Source organism: Anas platyrhynchos, chromosome 9 (genome assembly GCF_047663525.1).
Source record: "Anas platyrhynchos isolate ZD024472 breed Pekin duck chromosome 9, IASCAAS_PekinDuck_T2T, whole genome shotgun sequence".
In the NCBI taxonomy this organism is placed as follows: Eukaryota; Metazoa; Chordata; class Aves; order Anseriformes; family Anatidae; genus Anas; species Anas platyrhynchos.
Window position 1 is genome coordinate 21,397,824 of NC_092595.1, and position 19,576 is coordinate 21,417,399.

Here is a 19,576-nt window from a genome sequence, read left to right on the forward strand (position 1 = left end):
GTCAAGTGATGATGAATTTTACACTCTACCCTTGATCACCTTATTATTAATGTCATCAATCTCTCTCTGTGAGAAGTGGCGGTGCATATTAGCTCTGGGCATGACCATATTACCAATTGGTCTACTGAATAATTAATCATTTGGGGGATGTTGCCAGAGTTTGCTGCTTTCCAATTTCAGCTTAGCAACTTACTCATTTGTTCCTTTACTTGGAAACAAAAAGCTTCACGGATAAAAATGAGTCAAATGTACTGATACGTAAGTGGAGACTATTCAGCACAGAAACCTCATGCTGCTTTCTCTAGGAGAAAAATAAATCTGTCTTTTAAAACAACACCCCCAAATTAGTAGTTGTGGGAATTGATCACTTCAGGAACACAAGCAGCTTCTGCTGCCAGAACCTGCAGCCCAGCTGGTTTCCCTGCCCCCTGCACTATTGGTTCAGCCTTCTCCGTGTTTTAAGAGGGCATTTGGAACGCCACTACCAGGCTATCTTTAGAAACAGAGCATTGCAATGCCAATTTGATTGTTTAATTAAGAAATGCAAGGTGTGTGTGCCCTTTTGCTGGATGGGTTATTGTTTGTAGCCAAAACAAAGTAAGCTCTAAGCAAGCAGTTTGAAAACTTCATCTCTTTAATGAAAATCATCTCTTTAGTTAACATCTTCTCTTTAGTTAAAATCCATTTAATTTGAGTAATACTATTTTCATTTGTAATGCTCAATAACTTAATGAGTCATGGAGAAAGCTTGCTAATTATAGAGTCATTTATTTTTCACAAGTCTGAAGGCATACAAAAGAAATACATTCTATCCAGACGAAGAGATTTGTCCTACCCAAGTCCTTTAATTGTCTCTGTTATTTCACATAAGAAGTCAATTTGGTTTTAGTTTAACCATATGCACCTTCTTGAAGTTCTTAATTTTGTTTGTGCCCCTCCAGGGATTTTTAGCTAAAAGCTTTCACATCTGTTATATCCGTGGCACTGTTTTTTCCCCCTCTGGCTTCTTCCTGAGTATCAGTACGCAGCAGTATGCTCATCAAAGATTAATGCCAGCCTTCTACACACATCTACCCATCCATAGACTCTCCTCTTTCAGTGCAGCTCTTACTTTTGTTTTTATTAATTCCCACTGGATATTAGTTTGAATTGGCCGTATTTAACAAGATAACATTGCTTCTCTGTTCTCTTTCCTGATGAGTCAGTTGACTGCATTTCCTAATCAGTATTTTCTTAAGCTCACTTGCAAGCTCCCCTGCTAGTTACTACTTGCTATTCCTTCTCTGTTGTTGATCAAAACATATGGCAGCGTTCCTTTTCCCTTCTCTGGACGCCTGAAACTTTTTAAAGTGAGAACAGTTAATGAGTGTTTCTTACTGGAAACTGAAAAAAATAAATAAATCAAGTGTTTGTGAATATATTAATGCAATTTATAGGAGCCATGTACATGTATGTTTTCCCAGAAACTCCTTTACTGCCTGAATGTGAAAGAAACTCCTTTGCTGCCTAGGGTGACAGAAGAACTTCTTTATTGCCTTTAATTGTGCTGCTGTGCCTTTTTATTTAAAATATAAACCAGCTAATATTTTAACTTGGCAGTTCTTATCATCGTACATAGTTTGTATAGGAAAGCTTGCAACCTCCCACAGTCTCTAATACGTGCACCTTATACAGGAAAAGCATTCCAGTGTAAAACACACATTAATTACACTGCTATCCTCCACACCTTCCAAAGCCCAACTCTGTACCAAACTATGTTCAAGCAGAATAACATGGTACAGTCCCTGAAATCAGGTAAAACTTTGCCTATGCTAGATCAGGAATCTATAAAGAGGTTCAAAAGAATACTGAATATATGTAGAAATCTGTTTAAATCAGTATGTTGTCATGTGTTTGTGTATGTTTAAAACTTAGGTGTCTCTAGCTCTGGAGTTGCTTAATCAGCTTGGACTGCAGGTGATCTTTCACCTCTGATGAGGAAGCACAGGGAATGGCAGGAGCCAGGCTGTCTCACCTGGAGCACTGCCTCCAGCAGCTGCCAGCACTGAACAGTACAGAGGAAAGTGTAAGAGATGTCACTGTAGATTAATGGGATTGGACACAATCGAGCCTTTTAAATCAGATCTCCTTAGAAACTGGTTTGATCATTAATGAATGAAAACTTCAAAACCTGTCAAGATTTTCTAGTTCATTCGAGGCATTTTTGTTGTTATTTGAATGGCTTAGTCCCATCTAAATTGTCTGAAGATAGGGAGTGCACTGGACAGCTTTTGGGGACATAAAAAATGCTGTGTTCTGAATGCCTGACATATAGTCCTGCCCATAGGGCATCCGGGTGGGGTTAGGCCACTGATATTTCTAGAGCAATGGAAGTACTTTGGTTGCTTTGGTTTTGTAGCAAGCTCATCCGATACAGGCATGGAGCAACTGTTTGGATAACGTAGCTGTTATCTCACTGAGTACTTCGATAGGATTCAGATCTAGCAGTTTAATGAAGGGTTGCATTTAATTTCAAGCTGTGTTTTCCATGCCTTTCTCAAAGCGGGGCTTTTGCCTAGGTATTGTGGTGTTTGGGCACTGGTGATTACTCAGGAATTCAATGAGATGAGCTCTGCCCCATGCCACTATCCAGTGTTACATTGCCCATCTTATTTTCTGTAAAAGAGCTTTCCTTGTTTTATCCTGAAAATTCTTTGCCTTGATTGGAATGTGAAAGTTTATATGAGCCAAAAGTAGGACTCCTTTCATATTGAGATGTCATATTTATTAAGTTTACTTTGTCTCTATTGATGTAAGTGAATCCTTTGGCAGAAAGCCGTCTGAATTCTCTCCTGTTGCAGAAATGCCCACGTGTTCCATCTTTGAAAAAGGAGGTTCTTCTCCTGCCAAGTGTACTTATCTTTTTCATTTTTTTTTTTCTTCCCCAATGGGTGTGAAACTGTTTTAAATACGACCACTCTGTGCTCCTACCCATCCTTCAGCTAGCATCTTTTTTTGGCTGGGCAGTTCACCACCTCTGTGTCTCCAGTGTCTCCTGTGGATAACATGTTCTGCTTTTCAGAGCTGGTCTTCTCCTGTGTTCCGCTTCTAAATACTTGGAAGAAATTTTTCCAGTAACCGAGGTGACTTCAGCTGCTCTTTGGGTGATAAGTACGTACCCTGTTAATTACCTTTTAGGAAGAGTCGGCATGTTTCTGCCACTCAAGGGCTCCACATGCAACCAGAGATGTAAGGAGTGTTTTTTCCTCTGAAATGTGTGGTGTTTGTGAAGGGAAAGGAGGAGGGACTTGGTGGGACATATGCCGTGTGCTGCTGTCTATTGCAGTGTATGAATGTGTCTCCCTGCCGGGTGAGCTGCAGGTGAGGCTGGGTTCAGCTATTGCCCTTATCACTGAGATGTGACTTTCGTGGTCCTTGTGCTGCTCAGGGCTGGGGCCGTGTGAGAGAACCCGAGCTGTATGTATGGGGAGAACAAACCCAACCCTTCTGACAACCGAGGCCGCCACCAGGGCCGGTACAACCCCCAGCCTGCTTTAATTACATCTTGTGGGCTTGGGAACGCTTTTTCCATCTGTTACTTTTATTTGGTTCATCTCGGGCAGGTGCTCAGCGCCTGTCCGTCCGTAACACCTTACGCCAGTGGCTTTGTCTTACGTTAAACGAAAACCTTTAACTCCGAAGGAACCCTCGGAGGACCTGAAAAAGCCACCACTGACAGCACCCTTTGGGTTACTTTTAAGCAGGAGCCCGGAGCCCCCCACCCAAAACACGCCCCAGGTGCGCCAGGGGCTCCCTTCGTGCACCCCCCTCCTCCCGCCCTGCCGCCCCCTCCTCTCCCCTCAGCGCCTCAGGGCGGCGGGAACGCTCCGCGCAGGCGCAGTGGCGCCGCCCCGCCCCTCCCCTCCCCGCGCCGCGGCTGACCTGTAGTAACCCCAGCGGCGCCCCGCCCCGCAGCCCGGCCCCGCGCGCCACCGGGCGGCAGCCAATGGGGAGGCTCCGTGCCGCATACGGAATGAGCGCGCCCGGCGGCCGGGGCGCGGGGGCGCGCTGCGGGGCGGCGGCGGCGGCGCGGTGAGTGCGGGGCCGGGACGGGCCGGGACGGGCCGGGCGCTGCCAGCGTGGCCGCGGCTCGGCCGTGCCGGGGGACCGGCCCCGGGCAGGGGGCGGCCGGGAGGGAGGATTTTGGGGTTACGGGGTTTTGGGGCTGCGTTTGGCGGTGCCCGTAACTCGCTGCCAAGAGCCCCGGCAGGCGCTCGGCGTGTGCGCGGTGCGTGTGGGTGGGTGAGGAGGGGGGGACGGGAAACGCGGGGTGTGTGGCGGGTAGCGATGGTACGGCAAAAAAAAAAAAAAAAGAAAAAAAAAAAAGTATTTTTATTGTATGGCTTTCCCGGCCTGTGAAATGGTCTCGCTGGCACCGAGCGTGGAGTCCGCGTGTTTACCCGCGGTAACGCTGCAGCTCCGGGGGTGGCTGCGGGGCCGCGGCTCGTGGACGCAGAGCAGAGCCGGGGGCAGGCGGCCTGCGGGCACTGCGGGGGGCCCCGAGCCGCATCGCGGCCCCATGGGGCCAGCAGTGCTGGTCGGGCACGGGGGGGGCGCTGGGAGCTTCGTCCTGCCCCCGGGGTGCAGCCCGGCTGGGTGCAGGTGCGCCCCTGCGGGAGCCTCGTCGGGTTTCCTGGGCTCTGAAGCCGTGGGAGGTGCGGGCAGGGTGGCAGCCCTGGGGGTCAGGGGATTTGTGGTGGGAGGGCTCACCCCTGCTGGGCTTCCTGGTGGTGGCTGGGCTCCGTGCCTTGTGCTTGGTGTTGGCTGGCTGGCGAGCTTGAGTGGATCTGGGGGATCTGCTGGTATCTGAGGCACCACAACCTCACCCCGTGCGGGTCCAGTCCCCGTTAGGCAGCTGCTCACTGATGGGCACTGTTCCTCCGAGAGCAGCAGAGCTACCAAATAAACCTGCGTTAAAGCAGCCCACACGAGCCACAGAGAGCTGTCACCTCGCTCTAGGCATCCCCTTCTGCCCAAAGTTATTGCGAACAGAATAAACCCTCAGCCTCAACAGAACAAAGCCGGGAGCAGGCACTGGAGGCCTGACATCGTGTGCCTTTTGGGGCAGGGGGAGGCTCTGCCCGAGCACTGCCCCCGTGCTGAGCGTGTGCCGATGAGCCGAGCTGCCAGGACAGCAGTGTCAGCCCTGGTTCCTCTTCCCTGCGGTGGTGCTGGGCGCTTCCCGTCTCCTTCCTCCGTCTGGAGGGTCCGAATTGCACAAAACCGCTTGAGAGGAGCGTGGCAGGATGAGCATGCTGCTGTGGGTAACTCCTCGCCTTGCGACACTTATACAGCCATGATGCCCTGAGTAACTTCTCAAATCGAGGGGTCTGGCTCAGCCTGAATCCTAAAACAAAACAAAACAAAAAAAATACCATAATGGTCCTCACTGGAAAGCCGGTAGTCTTTGAAGGAGCACCTTCCTGCCTGCTGGGAAGCTCTGTGCGTGCACACATGCAGTGCTGGGCTAGGGCTTTTATTCCTCCTTTCAGCAACCAGCAAATAATTTGGGCCGTAATCATATTAAAGACCAAATATTTATCAAAGAGTTGTCAAGACATCTGAAACAAAGCAACACGTGTGGCTTAGGACAAAACGTGAGGGCTGTGGAGAAATAAAGCATCCTTGTTCAGGGAGATCCAGATAAGGAATGAATTTCCAGGAGGGACCGCAAAGAATGAAATCCTGAATTGTTTGGAAGAGTGACTCAAGCCCCCCTTTCCCAGTCAGTGGCGAAATGGAGGTGTTTTCGGAGAGCAATTCAGAGAATTTACGTAAGATGCTGAATGGGGAGCTGCCTGAAAGCCAGCTAATGAGAAATGGGAGGCAGAAGGATTTGTGTGGAATTTAGGCCATCTGAATATGGCCCTAAGATGCGACTTAGTACCACTAAGTAAGGTGTATTAACACTAAGAAGACTTGGCTTCGATTTCCATCCATTTCGTGTGCGGCAGGTTACCGAGCAAATTCTCCCCGTGGCCCCGTGTTAATGTCAGTGAGATGGGCAGCGAGCGGCCCCCCCTGCTCAGCAACTCCTTGGCCATGTCCAGAGCGCTGCTGCCCCCGGGACGAGGTGTGTGTTGGTACATTGGGGTGGTGGAGGGGTGCCGGGGCCCTCTGCGGCGTGAGGAGAGGTGGCAGGACCCGGCCCCGCTGAGCCTGGAGGTGAGGGGGGCTGCAGGTACCCGTGGGGAGGTTTTGGGGAGAGCAGAACCAGGCTCTTCTCAGTGTTAAGTGGTGGGAGGCCAGCAGGCTGCAGCGTGAACTGAAATAGGAGAGGTTTGTGTGTATTCAGTGAGGCTGGTGGAGCAGCTGACTCTGCCTGGAGAGGTGGTGCCGTCTTCTTCCTTGGGGATGCTCGAGATGCAGCTGGATGGAGCCCTCAGGAAGCAGGTCGGGTCCCATGGGTGACCCTGCTCTCAGCTGGGGGTTGGACCAGAGGCCCCTTCCCACCTGGGCTGCCCTGTGGTCCTGGGTAGCTTCTGCCCACAGGGGCATCCTCATGGAAGTTTCTGAGCCAGCTTATTTAGGGCTTCGTGCAGTCTGGCAGTGCAGGTTTGCTTATCGTACATGGAGGAACATAGCAAGCACTCCAGGCTATCTTAAGAAGCTCTCAAATGGCAAAGTTGTATTTGTTTAATTTTGCAGTTGGAGTTGAAAGAACTGCTCTTCGTCCTGAGGTCCTGATCTACATCGAGGTTTGCACTGCAGGAAGGCCTGGAGGGCTCTTGAGGGTTTCAGTACTCTGCTTGGGGCAACCCTTTGGGATCTAACAACTTCGAGGCTGTTGACGGAAATCACCTGAACAAGCCATATCTGTCATACCTCCCGAGTGACTGTTATTAAGTCCAGAACTACAGGGAAACAGAAATCGAGATCTCTGAAGAAAGCTCAAGTCTCGTTCTGCATTAGCTTCTAAATCAGTTAGGGAAAAAATGATGAAAATTCAAAAGTGTTTTGCGGCACCCTTCATTGGTCCTTGGGAAGGAAGGGATCACCCTCACACGTGTCCTCTTGTTCCCTAAGCGAAGCTGTGCTCACGGGAAGTCCAAGTACTGCCTGGGTGTCTGTAATCCCACAGCAGGTGGCAATTTGTCAGCACGTGTGTGTGGGGAAGTCATGTTTCAGTGTTTGGGAGTGTTGTTAATTACAAAGACATGCTGTTAATTACAGTATCTCACGCGGGACAGACTGACTTGGCAGTTTTATCAGTTTCCTAAAAAGCAGGAAAGATAGCAAGGTTTGTCAAAAGTTATTGAATTGCTGATTTTCACTGTTTATAGTCAAAAGCAGCAGTAACAAACTGCAAGTGTTTTCCCGTTTCACTTGAAAACGGGAAACTGAGTATTTTGTTTCTTCTGGGCACGGTGTAAGTACCATGCTTCCCCTGAATGCTTCTATTTCATAGGTGAAACCAGGGTAAGACCTGGAAGGGGAAAAGAGAGAATAAAGAGTAGAAGCGACTTGATGGAGATGAATATAATATAGCAGTAGCAACAGCTCTTCTGCATCCTTAAAGGAAAAAGTTTTCTGCCTTCCTGCTCCCCAGAACAGGGAGTAGAACCTGCTGTGTTTTGTTCATGATCGGTGTTGAGAGACCTGCAAGAAACCTTGGTGTCCAGAGGGAGGTTTTGCTTGGCTTCTTTGCTTCTTGGGCAGACTTGAGAGCAGTTAGCACAGCATCATGCGTCTGAGTGCATGATGGCATAAGGCTTGTCGGAGCAAACATATGGTGTGATTTCTACGAACCCTGGTTTTAAGAATATATTCTGTGAAGCAGCGCCGCATGGTCTGCAGTTGTTTCACCAAGCTGTTCCTAAAATCAAAATTTATGGGCTCAGAGAACCTACAAAAAAGTTGGGAAGTGGAGCATGCCTGGTGAGTTCTTAAAAGCTAGGTGTGTGTAATTCATATTTGGTAAAGAAGAAGTCCGTAATCTGTGTTTTCAGTATATTGGTGCACGAGAGAGGCAGAAGGGAACAGGGAGAAGCTGGAGGCTGCGAGGGCTTTGCGGGAGGGTTTGGGTGGTTATACTCCCAGAAGTACAATGCGCCTGCTGCTTTTGTCTTCAGATTGTGTCAGGATTTGTATGGTGAGTGCTGAGGAGGAGACGGTACGGCAGCAGGCGTAGGAAGGAGGCAGAAGTCCCCGCAGTGCTGGGGCAGGGAGCTTGGTTTCTGCAGCCCCAAGTTCACAAGCTGCTTGGGAAGCTCTGTCACCAGGGCTTGTTGCTTATTTCTAGCTTCATCTTTGATTGTTCTGATGAAGTATTGCTCCACTGTGTTGTTTTAGGGATGCTGCAACTAGAGAAACAATTTTCATAATGGGCAGCTTTGAGATATCTAAAAATGTTTTGCAGTGGTGATAACTGTAGGTTTGTTTTTTTTTCCTTGTAGAGAACGATGCTTATGGAGATCTTTTTCTAGTTCTCTTACAATCTGCATAAATAGCTTAACCTGATAATGTCCAAAACTTTTGCAAACAGCACAAATCTGCTTCCCAACCAAGTGCAGCAGCATTGTGACCCAGGCTTTGAGCCTCCTGGCCACGGAGCTGTTGCCTGACCAAGGCTGGTAGTGGACGGTGGAAGGTGGCCGCAGACCTTTTGGTCAGGAGCTAAAGCAGACAGTCAGAAAGACACTTGTGGCAGCTTTTATTTTTAAAAATCTGTCACTTACCAATTAAAAAAAGTTTTTTTTTCCAAAAAGGAAAAAAATTCTGCCCACATCCTGCATTGTGCAGTCACAGGTCCAGTTCCTGAAAGGAGAGATCTTTCCAGCTGGATGTCTTCTGTGCATGTGCCTGTGATAAGAGTTTGATGGTTGAATTTGTATATATTTTAATTACATAATTAGCTTCATCTTTCATGATTCTTTTGGGGATTTTTTTTTTTTTTAGTGAAAGATGTAATTATGTCTGTGTTTGAAGTGTATTCTAGCTGCTTCATGAGCCCCAAACCTTATTTCTGTTCTTATATTCTAGAAATGTTTAATAGTTTGTTCTGGACTTCCAGTTGTCAACTTCTGTTGATCTAATTTGACCATCTGCATGATGCAGGCAAAATGATTTTGGCTGAGCATATTCACAAAGTTCCTACAAGTGCTGTTGGTACACTGGCACTTTTCTTCTTAACAAGGTCACTGTTCCTGTTTTAAAAATAGAGTTGAAGACTCCGCACAGCCAGGTACTGGAGTATTTTGGTCCTGTTTGTGTAACCAGAGTCTGAGGGTGTGTTTGTTTTTCCCTGAATAGAAAAACAGGATTCCTTTCTGCCAAAAACTGTTTACCTACATAGCATTTGTATACCAATTCTGAACTAATGACTTAAATTATCTCCTGTGAGCAGGTAATTACCTCCTGCCCCTCTTTATCCCCTCCAGTCCACATCACAGGGTGCTAATGTTACCCTTGTTTTCAGCACCTGGGTTTTTAAGTTTTGCTTTTAAGAGTGACACATGAGGAGCTGGAGCTGAGGATCACACTCTTCACGTTCCTTTGTCTGGAATAAGACTCCCTATAGTGTAATGAGTCCCTGTTGTGCATTCGTTTCATGTTGAGGAATTGTCAAACATGTTCATCCCGGATCCTGCCTGGCTTTGCTTACAAAAAAGCAAGAGGGGATTATAAAAAGAGAGGAAATGATATTCATTCTGATACAGCCGAGAAGGGTTGTCCTGATGTCCTCTTACTTCTAGGGTTAGAAAATAGGATGGTATCTCAAACGAGATGCCATCGCTGAAATGCGTCTGCAGCCTCCTGGTGTCTCGTAAGCCATGGCTTGGTTGAGTTTTAGCCTCTTGGAAATCTGGAGTTAAATAAGCCAAGTAATTTTTGAAGATGAGGTTATTAGGGGAAAAGTGTTTTCTGTACATTGCAGCACGACTGGAGTATATGTTCAAATGTGATCCTGAAGTATTTCTCTAAAAACACAGCTTGGGAGCCAAGGGTAATCATCTGTAAGCGTATTTTGGAGATGGGATTTCACAGATAGAAATGTGAGCAGTCCAGTAAACAGAAGGCTGGTGTTGAGACTTTTTTGACTTTTGTAACGGGATAGAAGTCTGCAAAAAGTGTGCTTCAACTTTTCACATTCACAGAATTTAGGGTGAGTGAATTTCATTTTTGCCCTTTCTGTTCATGCTCATAGAAAGCTCGATGGCTTATGCTCTGCATTTATACACTTTCTGTTATGGATGCTGCTTCTGGTACACCTTGCCTGGCCCTTGCGGAGAGGTTCCCTTCATGAGGCGTTGAGTCCCCGCAGAGTCTTGTGCAAGTGTTGACCTGTGGCTGTCATTTTCCAAATGACAGCTCAAAAACGTGCCGTTTGCCTGTCTGCCTAGTGGCTCGGGGTTCTCTGTGTTGAGAGGGACTGCTACAAAATGTAGTCTGGAACCTGAAGGTGAGAAGGTGGTGGACCCCTCTGGGGACCTGGGCCTCCCAGCGAGGCCTGCCGGCCAGGGAGAGGGGTTCCTCCTGCCCGGGAGATGCAGACACCGCAGTGGGGGGAAGGAAAGCAGCTGTTGGTGGGAACAAATCCATTACATATTTTGGTCGCAAGTCCTTGTAGATGAATGGACCCCATGGTGTTACAAACAAGAAAATCCAGCAAGCAATCAGAGCCTTCCTTAGGAGAGGAAGTATATGGAAAAGTCAGCAGCTCAGCCTTTTGAATGAAGTGGTGAAACGTGCCCCTTTATCAGTTGGATGGCTTTAATCGTGCTGCGGATATCCTTATTGCTTAGTGCTGTGGAATTCCTCTTGTAAGTGTTGTTCCACTGGCTGATATTTTTCTTGTGAGGAGCTCCTTTAAAGGCTTGGAGTAAATCTTTCACTTTTTCTTCAGAAACCTGTAATGTCAATTTGGTGTCTTTGTATTGCTTCGTTGCTTGAATTAGGGGTATTCATCTACTGCTTGCTCTCTGAAGAGATTCTGCATTAAGGTTATCCCTAACAGAAGCCCATCAAAAAAAAGAAGTTTTAGAGAGAGAAAGTAAAAATCTAACATAAATACATGTTCTTACCAGATTTTGGAGCTGGCCACTGATATTTTTTTAAAAGGAATATAGGATAATGGGTAATAATTTTTACTGTCACACTGTAGTAAAATAATCTAAAAGTAAGTGAAAATGTTTTTGTGCATGCTAAAAATGACTAAAAATTTCTGGTATTGTTAGGTTAGATTTTTGCACTGATCTGACAACTATGACTAGAATGCAGCATGCAGCCAGATTTTATATACAGAAACAGAACTTCTGTTTCTATTTTGATTTTTTTAAAGAACTGAGCCTGTTTCATAACGTGAGGTTTCAGATTTCCCATAAATAAGAGGACTGATCTGAGGCTGTATTTTGTAGTAGCAAATGGCACATCACCCCATTCTGGTTGTTCCTTCCATTCAGAAGAAATGCAGTCTGCCTCCCAGTGGAAGTACTTAGGGTGATTGTTTTAAGTGACTGCAAAATGATGGAAATCTGGAGAATGATAAATCAGCAGTGATAACTGACTGTCTGCTTCTCCAGTAGCCAAAGTTTGGGGATAATAATTAAGCTTCCATTTTATTTTTAGACAGAATTTTTCCTTACTATATGTGTAGTGATATTGGTGTCCTTGTTTAACTGCTCTTCCATGTATAATTCGTAGTGTTTTAAAAATCTAATAGTGGGCTTGGGAAATGGGAATTTGTGTCTCTTTCTGGCAGCTAACATGCAGATATCAAAGTTACTTTGAGATCTTCAGCAGTATTAAGGTTCATTGCCCATTAAATTTTTCTTTGACACAGAAGTGAAGGCATTAGCTTTGTGTGGCATTAAATACATCTCTTAAATGCTGTATTAACTGCTTATGAGAAGGGATAAAACCAATATATTGACAATAGCTGATGAATTAAAAGTGTCTGAAATAAGACACTTTTTTTTTCCTATGAAGCAATACTATGTAGTGGGAGGAAAACAAGTCAAGGATATAGTTGCAGCACTGGTTGTGTTCCTGGGCTAGCCATTACTTGGTTGAATGGCTTTGAGTAGCTGTGTTTATTCCTCTGCTTTTTTCTCTGTGCTAGGGGTAGCAGTGTCGGCAACTTTCTGGGAAGTACTTTTGTGTTTGCTGACAACAGTTGCTACCTGTTTTTAATTTCTCTTCATAGTAGAAGATATATTTGTCAATCCATGAAATCCTCGGCTTTAAAATGTTCTGAACAGGACCATTCCTAAGATGCACAACTGCAGTGTAGTTGTTTTTATCAGCTGATTTTAATATCTTCAAAGGTTATTAATGCCTCTTAGCTAACAGTAGCTTTAGGAGTGCCTATTCAAGTACTGCTCCTGAATTACCTTGTTCTGCAGTATTAATTTTCTGGTGACTTAGGTTCCTGCAGTGTCTCACCCTAGGCTCCAGTAAGCGTCAAAGTTGACAGAAAGGAAAATCCACTCTTCTGCATTGACGGGAAGGTTTAAACTGGATCAGCAAGCTAATCTGACTCCTTGCTGGCCACACAGGCGCTAGTGTGTCGGTACAATGGGGGCAGAGAGCTGGATTTTGCAAACAAATGGTCTGTTTTCATTAGCGGCCCAGCGTTAAATCTGCTTGAGCCGCATCAAAACCCTGCCCTCATGAGCAACCCCGGCTGCCCCGGCGGCCTGTTGGACGCTTTTCCTGGGAGCTGCTTCATCCCAGGCCATGGCTGCTGTGTCTGCGGCCACTGTTTGGGCCCAAATGAGTCCTAACTCCTGCCTGTGCTGCCAGCACGCCTTCCTGGGGGTGTCTAGGCGGCTTGGGGAGTCTGCTTGTGTTTGTAGGGTGTTTAATCTGGGGAAGAGGAGGCTCAGGGGAGACCTCATGGGGAGCTCTCTACAGTTACCTAAAAGGGAGCTGGGGGTTGGCCTCTTCTCACGGGTAGCTAGTGATAGGACTAGAGGCAATGGCCTCAAGTTGTGTCAATGAGGTTTATGTTGGAAATGAGGAGATGTTTCTGCTCAGAAAGAGCAGTCGGGCACAGGGACGGGTTGCCCAAGGAGGTGGTGGAGTCACCGTCCTTGGGGGTGTTCGAGGGAAGGTTGGACCTGGTGCTTGGGGACATGGGTTAGTGGGTGACATTGGCGGTAGGGTAATGGTTGGACCGGATGATCTTGGAGGGCTTTTCCAACCCTAATGGTTCAATGAAAGGCCTTGGGCTTGGCAAGCCCTGTGGGGCCAGGTGGGGCTGCTCAGGAAGGGGCAGGAGTGCGAGGCCCCAGCCCTTCCCTTCCACCCTGCTCTGGGGCTCTCAGGGATTTCCATCCTCTCCGTTTCCTCTTATGAAATACGCAAAAACACTCTTGCTGGAGCTGCGAGGAACATCTGTTTCAGATATCACTGTCTGAAACTCATCTTGCAGAATGGATATTCCACGCACATTGGTGTAGGTTACAATTTTTTCTCCTGACAACATTCATTACCTCAGGATACATCTCGCTTCATATCGAAGGGAATTTCCTGGTGAAACAGAGGCTGCTAGCTACTTCTGCGTATTTCATTTTCTTCTGTACAGACAAGTACATTAATATTTATAAATGAGTAATGGTAATTTCTTTTAGAGATCTTTGTAAAAATAAAAAGTGCACTTGCTGAATGCTAGCAATGAAATGTTTAAAGTCCAGATGGAAACTAGCAGAGGTTAACTTCTAATGCAGCTTAAGTGCTGTATTATGTGCTTTGTTACATTGTCGTGAGCTAGTTTTTTAGCCAAGGTGTCAGACAAAACATGCAGATGCTCCAATATTTCGTCCAGTAAAGCCAAACCCTGTCCCAAACCCTTTTTTATCCCTTCTGTGAATGTTAACAAATCAGTTCCTGTCCGTGAGATTCACTGGTGTGAGAAATTTTGGGTGTGCTTCTGTGACATGAAGACATTGACTGAAGTGTTCATGAGTGGGGATGTTGGAGTCCTGGGGTGTGAGTTTGGTCGTGGGAGATGGCTTAAGTTTGGTCATGGGAACTTGCAGGAGTTGGGTGGGAGCACCTTGGGAGCTCACCTCAAGGACCAACGTATCCGTCCAGCAAACCGGCTCCCGGAAAAGATTATCTGCTTAAGAAATGAATAGCTTTGTAAATAATAAGTAATGGGAAGTGTTTACACTTGCTGTGTATTTAAATGTGAATTGCTGCCACAGGTTGTTAAGTGTGACTTGTTTCCACAAGGGGTGATAAATAATAAAGCCTTGATGTATAGTAGAGCAAAGTCAATGCGTGTGATGATTACCGTTTTATGTAATCTTCCAGGAATATTTATTACTAATGCTGAAATGTATTTTATGCAAGGGTAGGTATATTTTTTTTCCACCCAGAATGGTGGAATCAGCATTACAGTGAGAGACACCAGAGAGCTGGAGTTTGTCAGGGAGACAAGTGGCACAGGCTGCCAAATCTGATGGGTGTTGTAGCAGATTTTAACTTGGATATAGCTGAGATTTACTTATTTATTTATTACAAAAGCCAAGTGAAAGAGCAGAGGATGTGTTTTGCAATTGCCATGTTTAATTGGGATTTTCCATTTTTAGATTTTGCAGTTGCCTGTGACAGCACCTGTTGAGTAAACTGAGACGGGAGCACCTTGTATCAGCTGTTGTACCAGTACCTGCCACAATGAGAAGTTGCATAAGGTTTTCTTTTCTTGTTATTTCATGATTTTATTGTAGCGTAATTACTGTAAGCAGGTCAATTAGTAAACACATTCCTGTAAGGATTTTATCTTTCATTTAACAAAAGTTTGCTTCTAAAACTAAAGGGTGTAACAGTATTAGTGTAAGAAGTATATCAGGCCAAATCACTGATTATGCATTAAGCAGGATCAGTCCTGAGCACTGCCGGTTTACTGCCCCAGACTCCTCAATGAGTGTGCAGGTTGCCTTTTCTCCTCGCTGTTGGGGAAAAAAAACACAACAACAGGAGAAAAACAAAGCAAAGCATGGCCTTACTCTGCTCTTTGGTGACGGCTTTGTGCAATAGAATTACATAAAACCAGAACAGCTGTTCTGTGCAGAAACATTTGCTTCCACACCTTTTCTGTAAAAGTGCTTTTGCATAAATTAGCAGCTCTTTCCTCCAAGATTTAATCAGCCAGTCTTTCTTGCATCACTGGTCAGGGCTTGAAAACTGATTCCTCAAACCGCCCAACACTGTTGCATGAAACCAGAATACATGCATGTTATTTAAGAACCTGAATGTTTACAGCTACTCTGCAGAGCGGACCACTAACTTCAAGATGTTTTCACGTGCATCTTGTATTTTTATTTGTCAGTGACTAAATGGGAGTTACCCAAGAACAAATCCCAGGTATTATAAAGGCAGTGGGCTTTGTTGCAATGAAATAAACTAGCCAATACTTACTAAAACTATTTAGGATTCCATTCTTCTCTGCCTTCTATTCCCTGCCCCCAAATGTTGGGTTTACTTATCCTCCCTCTCTATATGATCAGAAATACGTGTATTAATAGATTGACTGCAAGTTGTAACTTCAAGGATATCTTTAAATAAATCTTAGAATATTATAAAGATAGGAAAATTGAGTCTTACTTGGCCCATAAGGCAAGAAACCATATTTGCAAAAGATACTCCCTATCTTAAAAAAAAAAAAAAAAAGTATTTGAAGTGGAAAAATACTTTTTCGTAAGGGTTAATTTTTGAAATAATCTGTTTGAAATAAGTTACTTGTAATAGCCTCAACTTAATGAAGGAGAAACTGCAATAATTAGCAACTTAGGGCAATGAAGGTTTATCAGAATTGAGTTCTAGAGCTGGTTTCTGTGCTGTATGCTTGATTTTTCTGAACCAGAGTGACATTCCCAAGTAGTTCATCTTCACCTGCCCTGTTGGAGCATTCCTTAGACCTTTGGTTGCAGTGCAGCCATTATGAAATAACAGGTTAGCACAATTTATGACTTGCAATTTAAAGAACTAATTTCCAAGTTTGTTTGTTGTGCAAGGCTTCAGTTAAGTCAGAGGAGAGACCTTAAGATCAAACCTTGGTGTATTTATTTAACACAGAAAGAGTGGAGAAGCTACCTTTCTCATTCTGAGGCAGGAATAAAGCTGTTGGAAGGTGTGCAAAATGAAATGGAAAGCTGTTATTCTACAAGGTCTTGGTGCTTCCCTGAAAGTTATGAAACCTACTGGGAATGTTTTGCGACAGGCCTGTTTATTTGTCAGGGAATTTTTTTGAAGAAGAATTGTCCAAAAGGTATTAAGTCAGTTGTTCTCATCTTTGCTTGTCACGGTGGTTAAACTCTTTTTCTACTTCGTAGACACAAAGAACTTCTCCAGCTTTATAAGGAGAAAAGAAAAAACACGTCTTCTCTTCCTTTCCCTGAGCTGGGCCAATCAAGTTTATAGTACAATGCATACCTTTACATAAAACGGGTGGACGTTTGGTGAACTCTGGATCCTGCTTTAAAACATCACATTCTGTGCTGCCATCAACAGCAACATAATTTTTCTGGACTGCAGTAGCTTATTGGCTGGCACATGATTATTTCCATTAAGTATCCTTCAGTGACAGCCTAAGAACATAAGTCTCTTCAAACGATTACTGAATTTACCCTTTAGCCTACTTAAGTGTTTTGTTTATGTCATCACTTGTTTCGTCTTTGATCTGAAAATTAAAATGTATGCATTGTTCCATTTTTGGTTTTAAATCCCTTTGCCCTGCTGCTGCTTGATCCCTTAAGTCTCTGCTATGAAGAGCTCCCACGTTTTGTTTAAGTATATATCATTTGGGGCCGTACTGCCTACAGTCAGGAAGTGTCAGTGATGAGGTTACAGTAGTTTGTTAGGGAAGAAGTTGATACTGAAGTATTTTTGCTGGCATTCTAAGAAATTAATTTAGAGAAAGGTAGAATTAATCCCATTCTACGAATGGAGGATATTGGATTGATTCCTTTAAAAAAGGACCTATACATCTAAGATTCATAATGAAGCAAGTTTTCTTTCCATTACTGTGGAAGAATCATGTGTAAGCATTATTTTTTTTAGCATTTTTTTTTAGCATTTTCAAACTCAGTGAATGTTGTAAGACATCACCAAAAATGATACAGTATTGGCATTGTATTTTATGAATGAAAACTTCACTTAGGAAGAAAAAAACACTCAAATTTGTGCATCTTACATATACATCAGTATTGGTCTTTTGATTTATGTTATTGCTCTTAATGTAGTTGTATCAATACCTTTGAACGGTTAACTAAATGAAATGTATTTATAGTCAGACTGTTTATTTTGCTTTTATGTGTAAAACAATGATTTTTGTAACTGGTAGCTCATTCACTGTTGCAGAAATTCATCTTCAGCCATTAAGACAATTGCCCCTGATTTCCCATAATGATTTTAATTATTTTTTTTGATTTTGTGGATCTTTTGTTTAGATAATTTATTTCCTCCACAGTAGAACACAATGGGAAGTTGAATCATGTTTGTTAGATGTGGTAAATGATACTTTTTAAAAAAAAAAAAAAAAAAAAAAAAGGAAAAGTGGTACTGGGTGGGGGAAATTTTTAAAGCCTTTCTCCAGAATTTATGAACTATTATTTAATTTATTATCATGTTTGTTTATGTTTCAAAAAAAGAAAGTGTTGCAAGTCTCTAGGAATAGAAGATTCTTAGGTAGGTGTCCCAGTCTGTATGATGCTTGGAAAGCATTTGAACATACTTAGTGAGTAGGGTTCCCATTTTTAGAATAGTAGCATTATTTTTTTATTATTTTTTTTAGGGCTTGTATGGAGGTTGATTGTTTCCAGTTGAAGGACATGCAGATCACTAGGTAGAATAGGCATAGAGGACCTCTGGTGTGATTGGAGAGAATCTTTTGAATATGTGAATGGTCTATATTTATCTCAAAATGTTATGTGTAATTTAACTAAAACCCCAAGTCCCGACTTCCTTAACAATTCTGTATTTGTGTTGTACAGTATCAAAAAAAAATACTAATCAGTACTGCAGTCTGTTAGATGGGAATGGAAATTTTTCCTCATGTATCAGTGCCTTGTGACATTTGTGTTAAGGATTAAGACTTTTAGCCTAATTTCTGCATTAAAAAGGCCTACTTCTGAAGTAGATTGCAATAACATGTCTGAAAATACCCCCTTTCCCCCCAGTGTATGTAGAGTTTACTGATTATTTTTTTTATTTTTTTTCTCCCAGGTCTGTTTGGATCCCTGTCTGATTGATCCATGTTGTCAGACTCTCCCTTGTAACCTTCAGAGGCCGCCAAGATGAAGTTGAAGCATAACATCAACCCCATTCTTCTGCAGTTTATAAACTTTATAATCTTGGTGTACACAGTTGTAACGTACATTCCATGGTACATATTTTCAGGATCAAGGCAGGCTATAGCAAAAGCCAAGCAGGTGAAAGCTAAACCTGTGAATAACAAACCTGGGGGTGCGTACAGGTCTGTTAACAGTCTACATTGCCTAGCTTCAGTTTTATATCCTGGGTGTGACACACTCGACAAAGTTTTTAAGTATGCTAAAACGAAATTTAAGGACAAAAAGCTCTTGGGAACACGTGAAATCCTGAAAGAGGAAGATGAAATCCAACCATCAGGAAAGGTTTTTAAAAAGGTAAGTTTTTGCTGTCTGCCTTCAAGATCTTTTTTCAGTGTTTGCTTTCTGTTGCAACAGTTCTAGCCCAGCGAAGCAAATTGTGTGAAAAAAGGTTTCTCTACTTAGATTATGTAGTTGTGGAAAGAATTAAGTTGTCTAATTCCCATAAAAGTAATCTAAAACTGCTTTTTGCATTCTTGAGTAGATATCCTTCGTTAGAGTTTCAGCCAAAAAAAAAAACAACCCACAAATGTGTTTAAAAAAAAAAAAAAAGATTTAGCAGATGACATAAGAGGCTTTAAAGTTTTTATTTTAGGTGAATAAAAAAGGTTTCCCTTTGTATTATTCTGAACTATGTTAGATATAATAGAGAAAATTTGTAGATGCTTTATACTCAGATGTGCCTTTTCAGTGAACTTAATTATAAATTAAGGATTAACAATTTTACCCAACTACTCCTCTGCTAATCTGTAATCATAGTGTGGGGAGGGAGATGCAATTTCAGTATAAAACTTCGTTTGGAGGGACTGAGTTTTTTGTAGCCTTTTTAGTTCAAGCCTGTGTTGTTGGTTGCTGATTCATGTTTGTTCAGAGGCATTTAAAAATGTAGTTTTGCCTCAAGAAGCGAGTCAAGGTACCCTAAAGAGGATATACATATATGCGCAAATAAGTGTTCAAGTTCTTTGCTTCTGTATTCGAAGTTAACTGCATGCTCTTATGACAATTCTTGGTTAAGATCAGTTTTCCTATAGAAGAAAAAAAATCTTTATATAATAAAATTATATTGTTTAAAGAATCCTTTAATCCTGATATAGGAGCTTAATGCTTAAAGTCGAATTTGGCTTATATGTCAGTGCCTGGCAAAATTTAGTTATGTTAAAATCTTTACAGAAGCTTTGTTAGTGAAGCTTCCTCTCGGTCATTAGAGTTAATTTTAACTGAGGTAAATGCTGTTTAACCTA

General features: G+C 43.6%; 1 protein-coding gene across 8 annotated transcripts in view; it reads left to right on the forward strand.

Moving 5' to 3' along the window:
• The window catches only part of ACSL3 (acyl-CoA synthetase long chain family member 3), a 60,776-nt gene that overhangs the window by 9,098 nt on the left and 32,102 nt on the right, over nucleotides 1-19,576 (forward strand). For 3 of the 8 annotated variants that reach the window (XR_011811459.1, XM_027464026.3, XM_027464030.3), the window contains exons 1-3: nucleotides 3,942-4,071; nucleotides 14,577-14,678; nucleotides 18,211-18,632. Coding sequence is in view for 7 of the 8 variants with exons in the window: in XM_027464026.3 (XP_027319827.1) it covers nucleotides 18,282-18,632 (351 nt within the window). In the remaining variant the exon portion in view is untranslated. Of the gene's footprint in view, nucleotides 1-3,941; nucleotides 4,072-4,130; nucleotides 4,268-6,692; nucleotides 6,738-8,963; nucleotides 10,145-14,576; nucleotides 14,679-18,210; nucleotides 18,633-19,576 lie in introns of those variants that run through there. The other 5 variants (XM_027464027.3, XM_072042562.1, XM_072042563.1 and 2 more) reach the window with 5 other exon arrangements.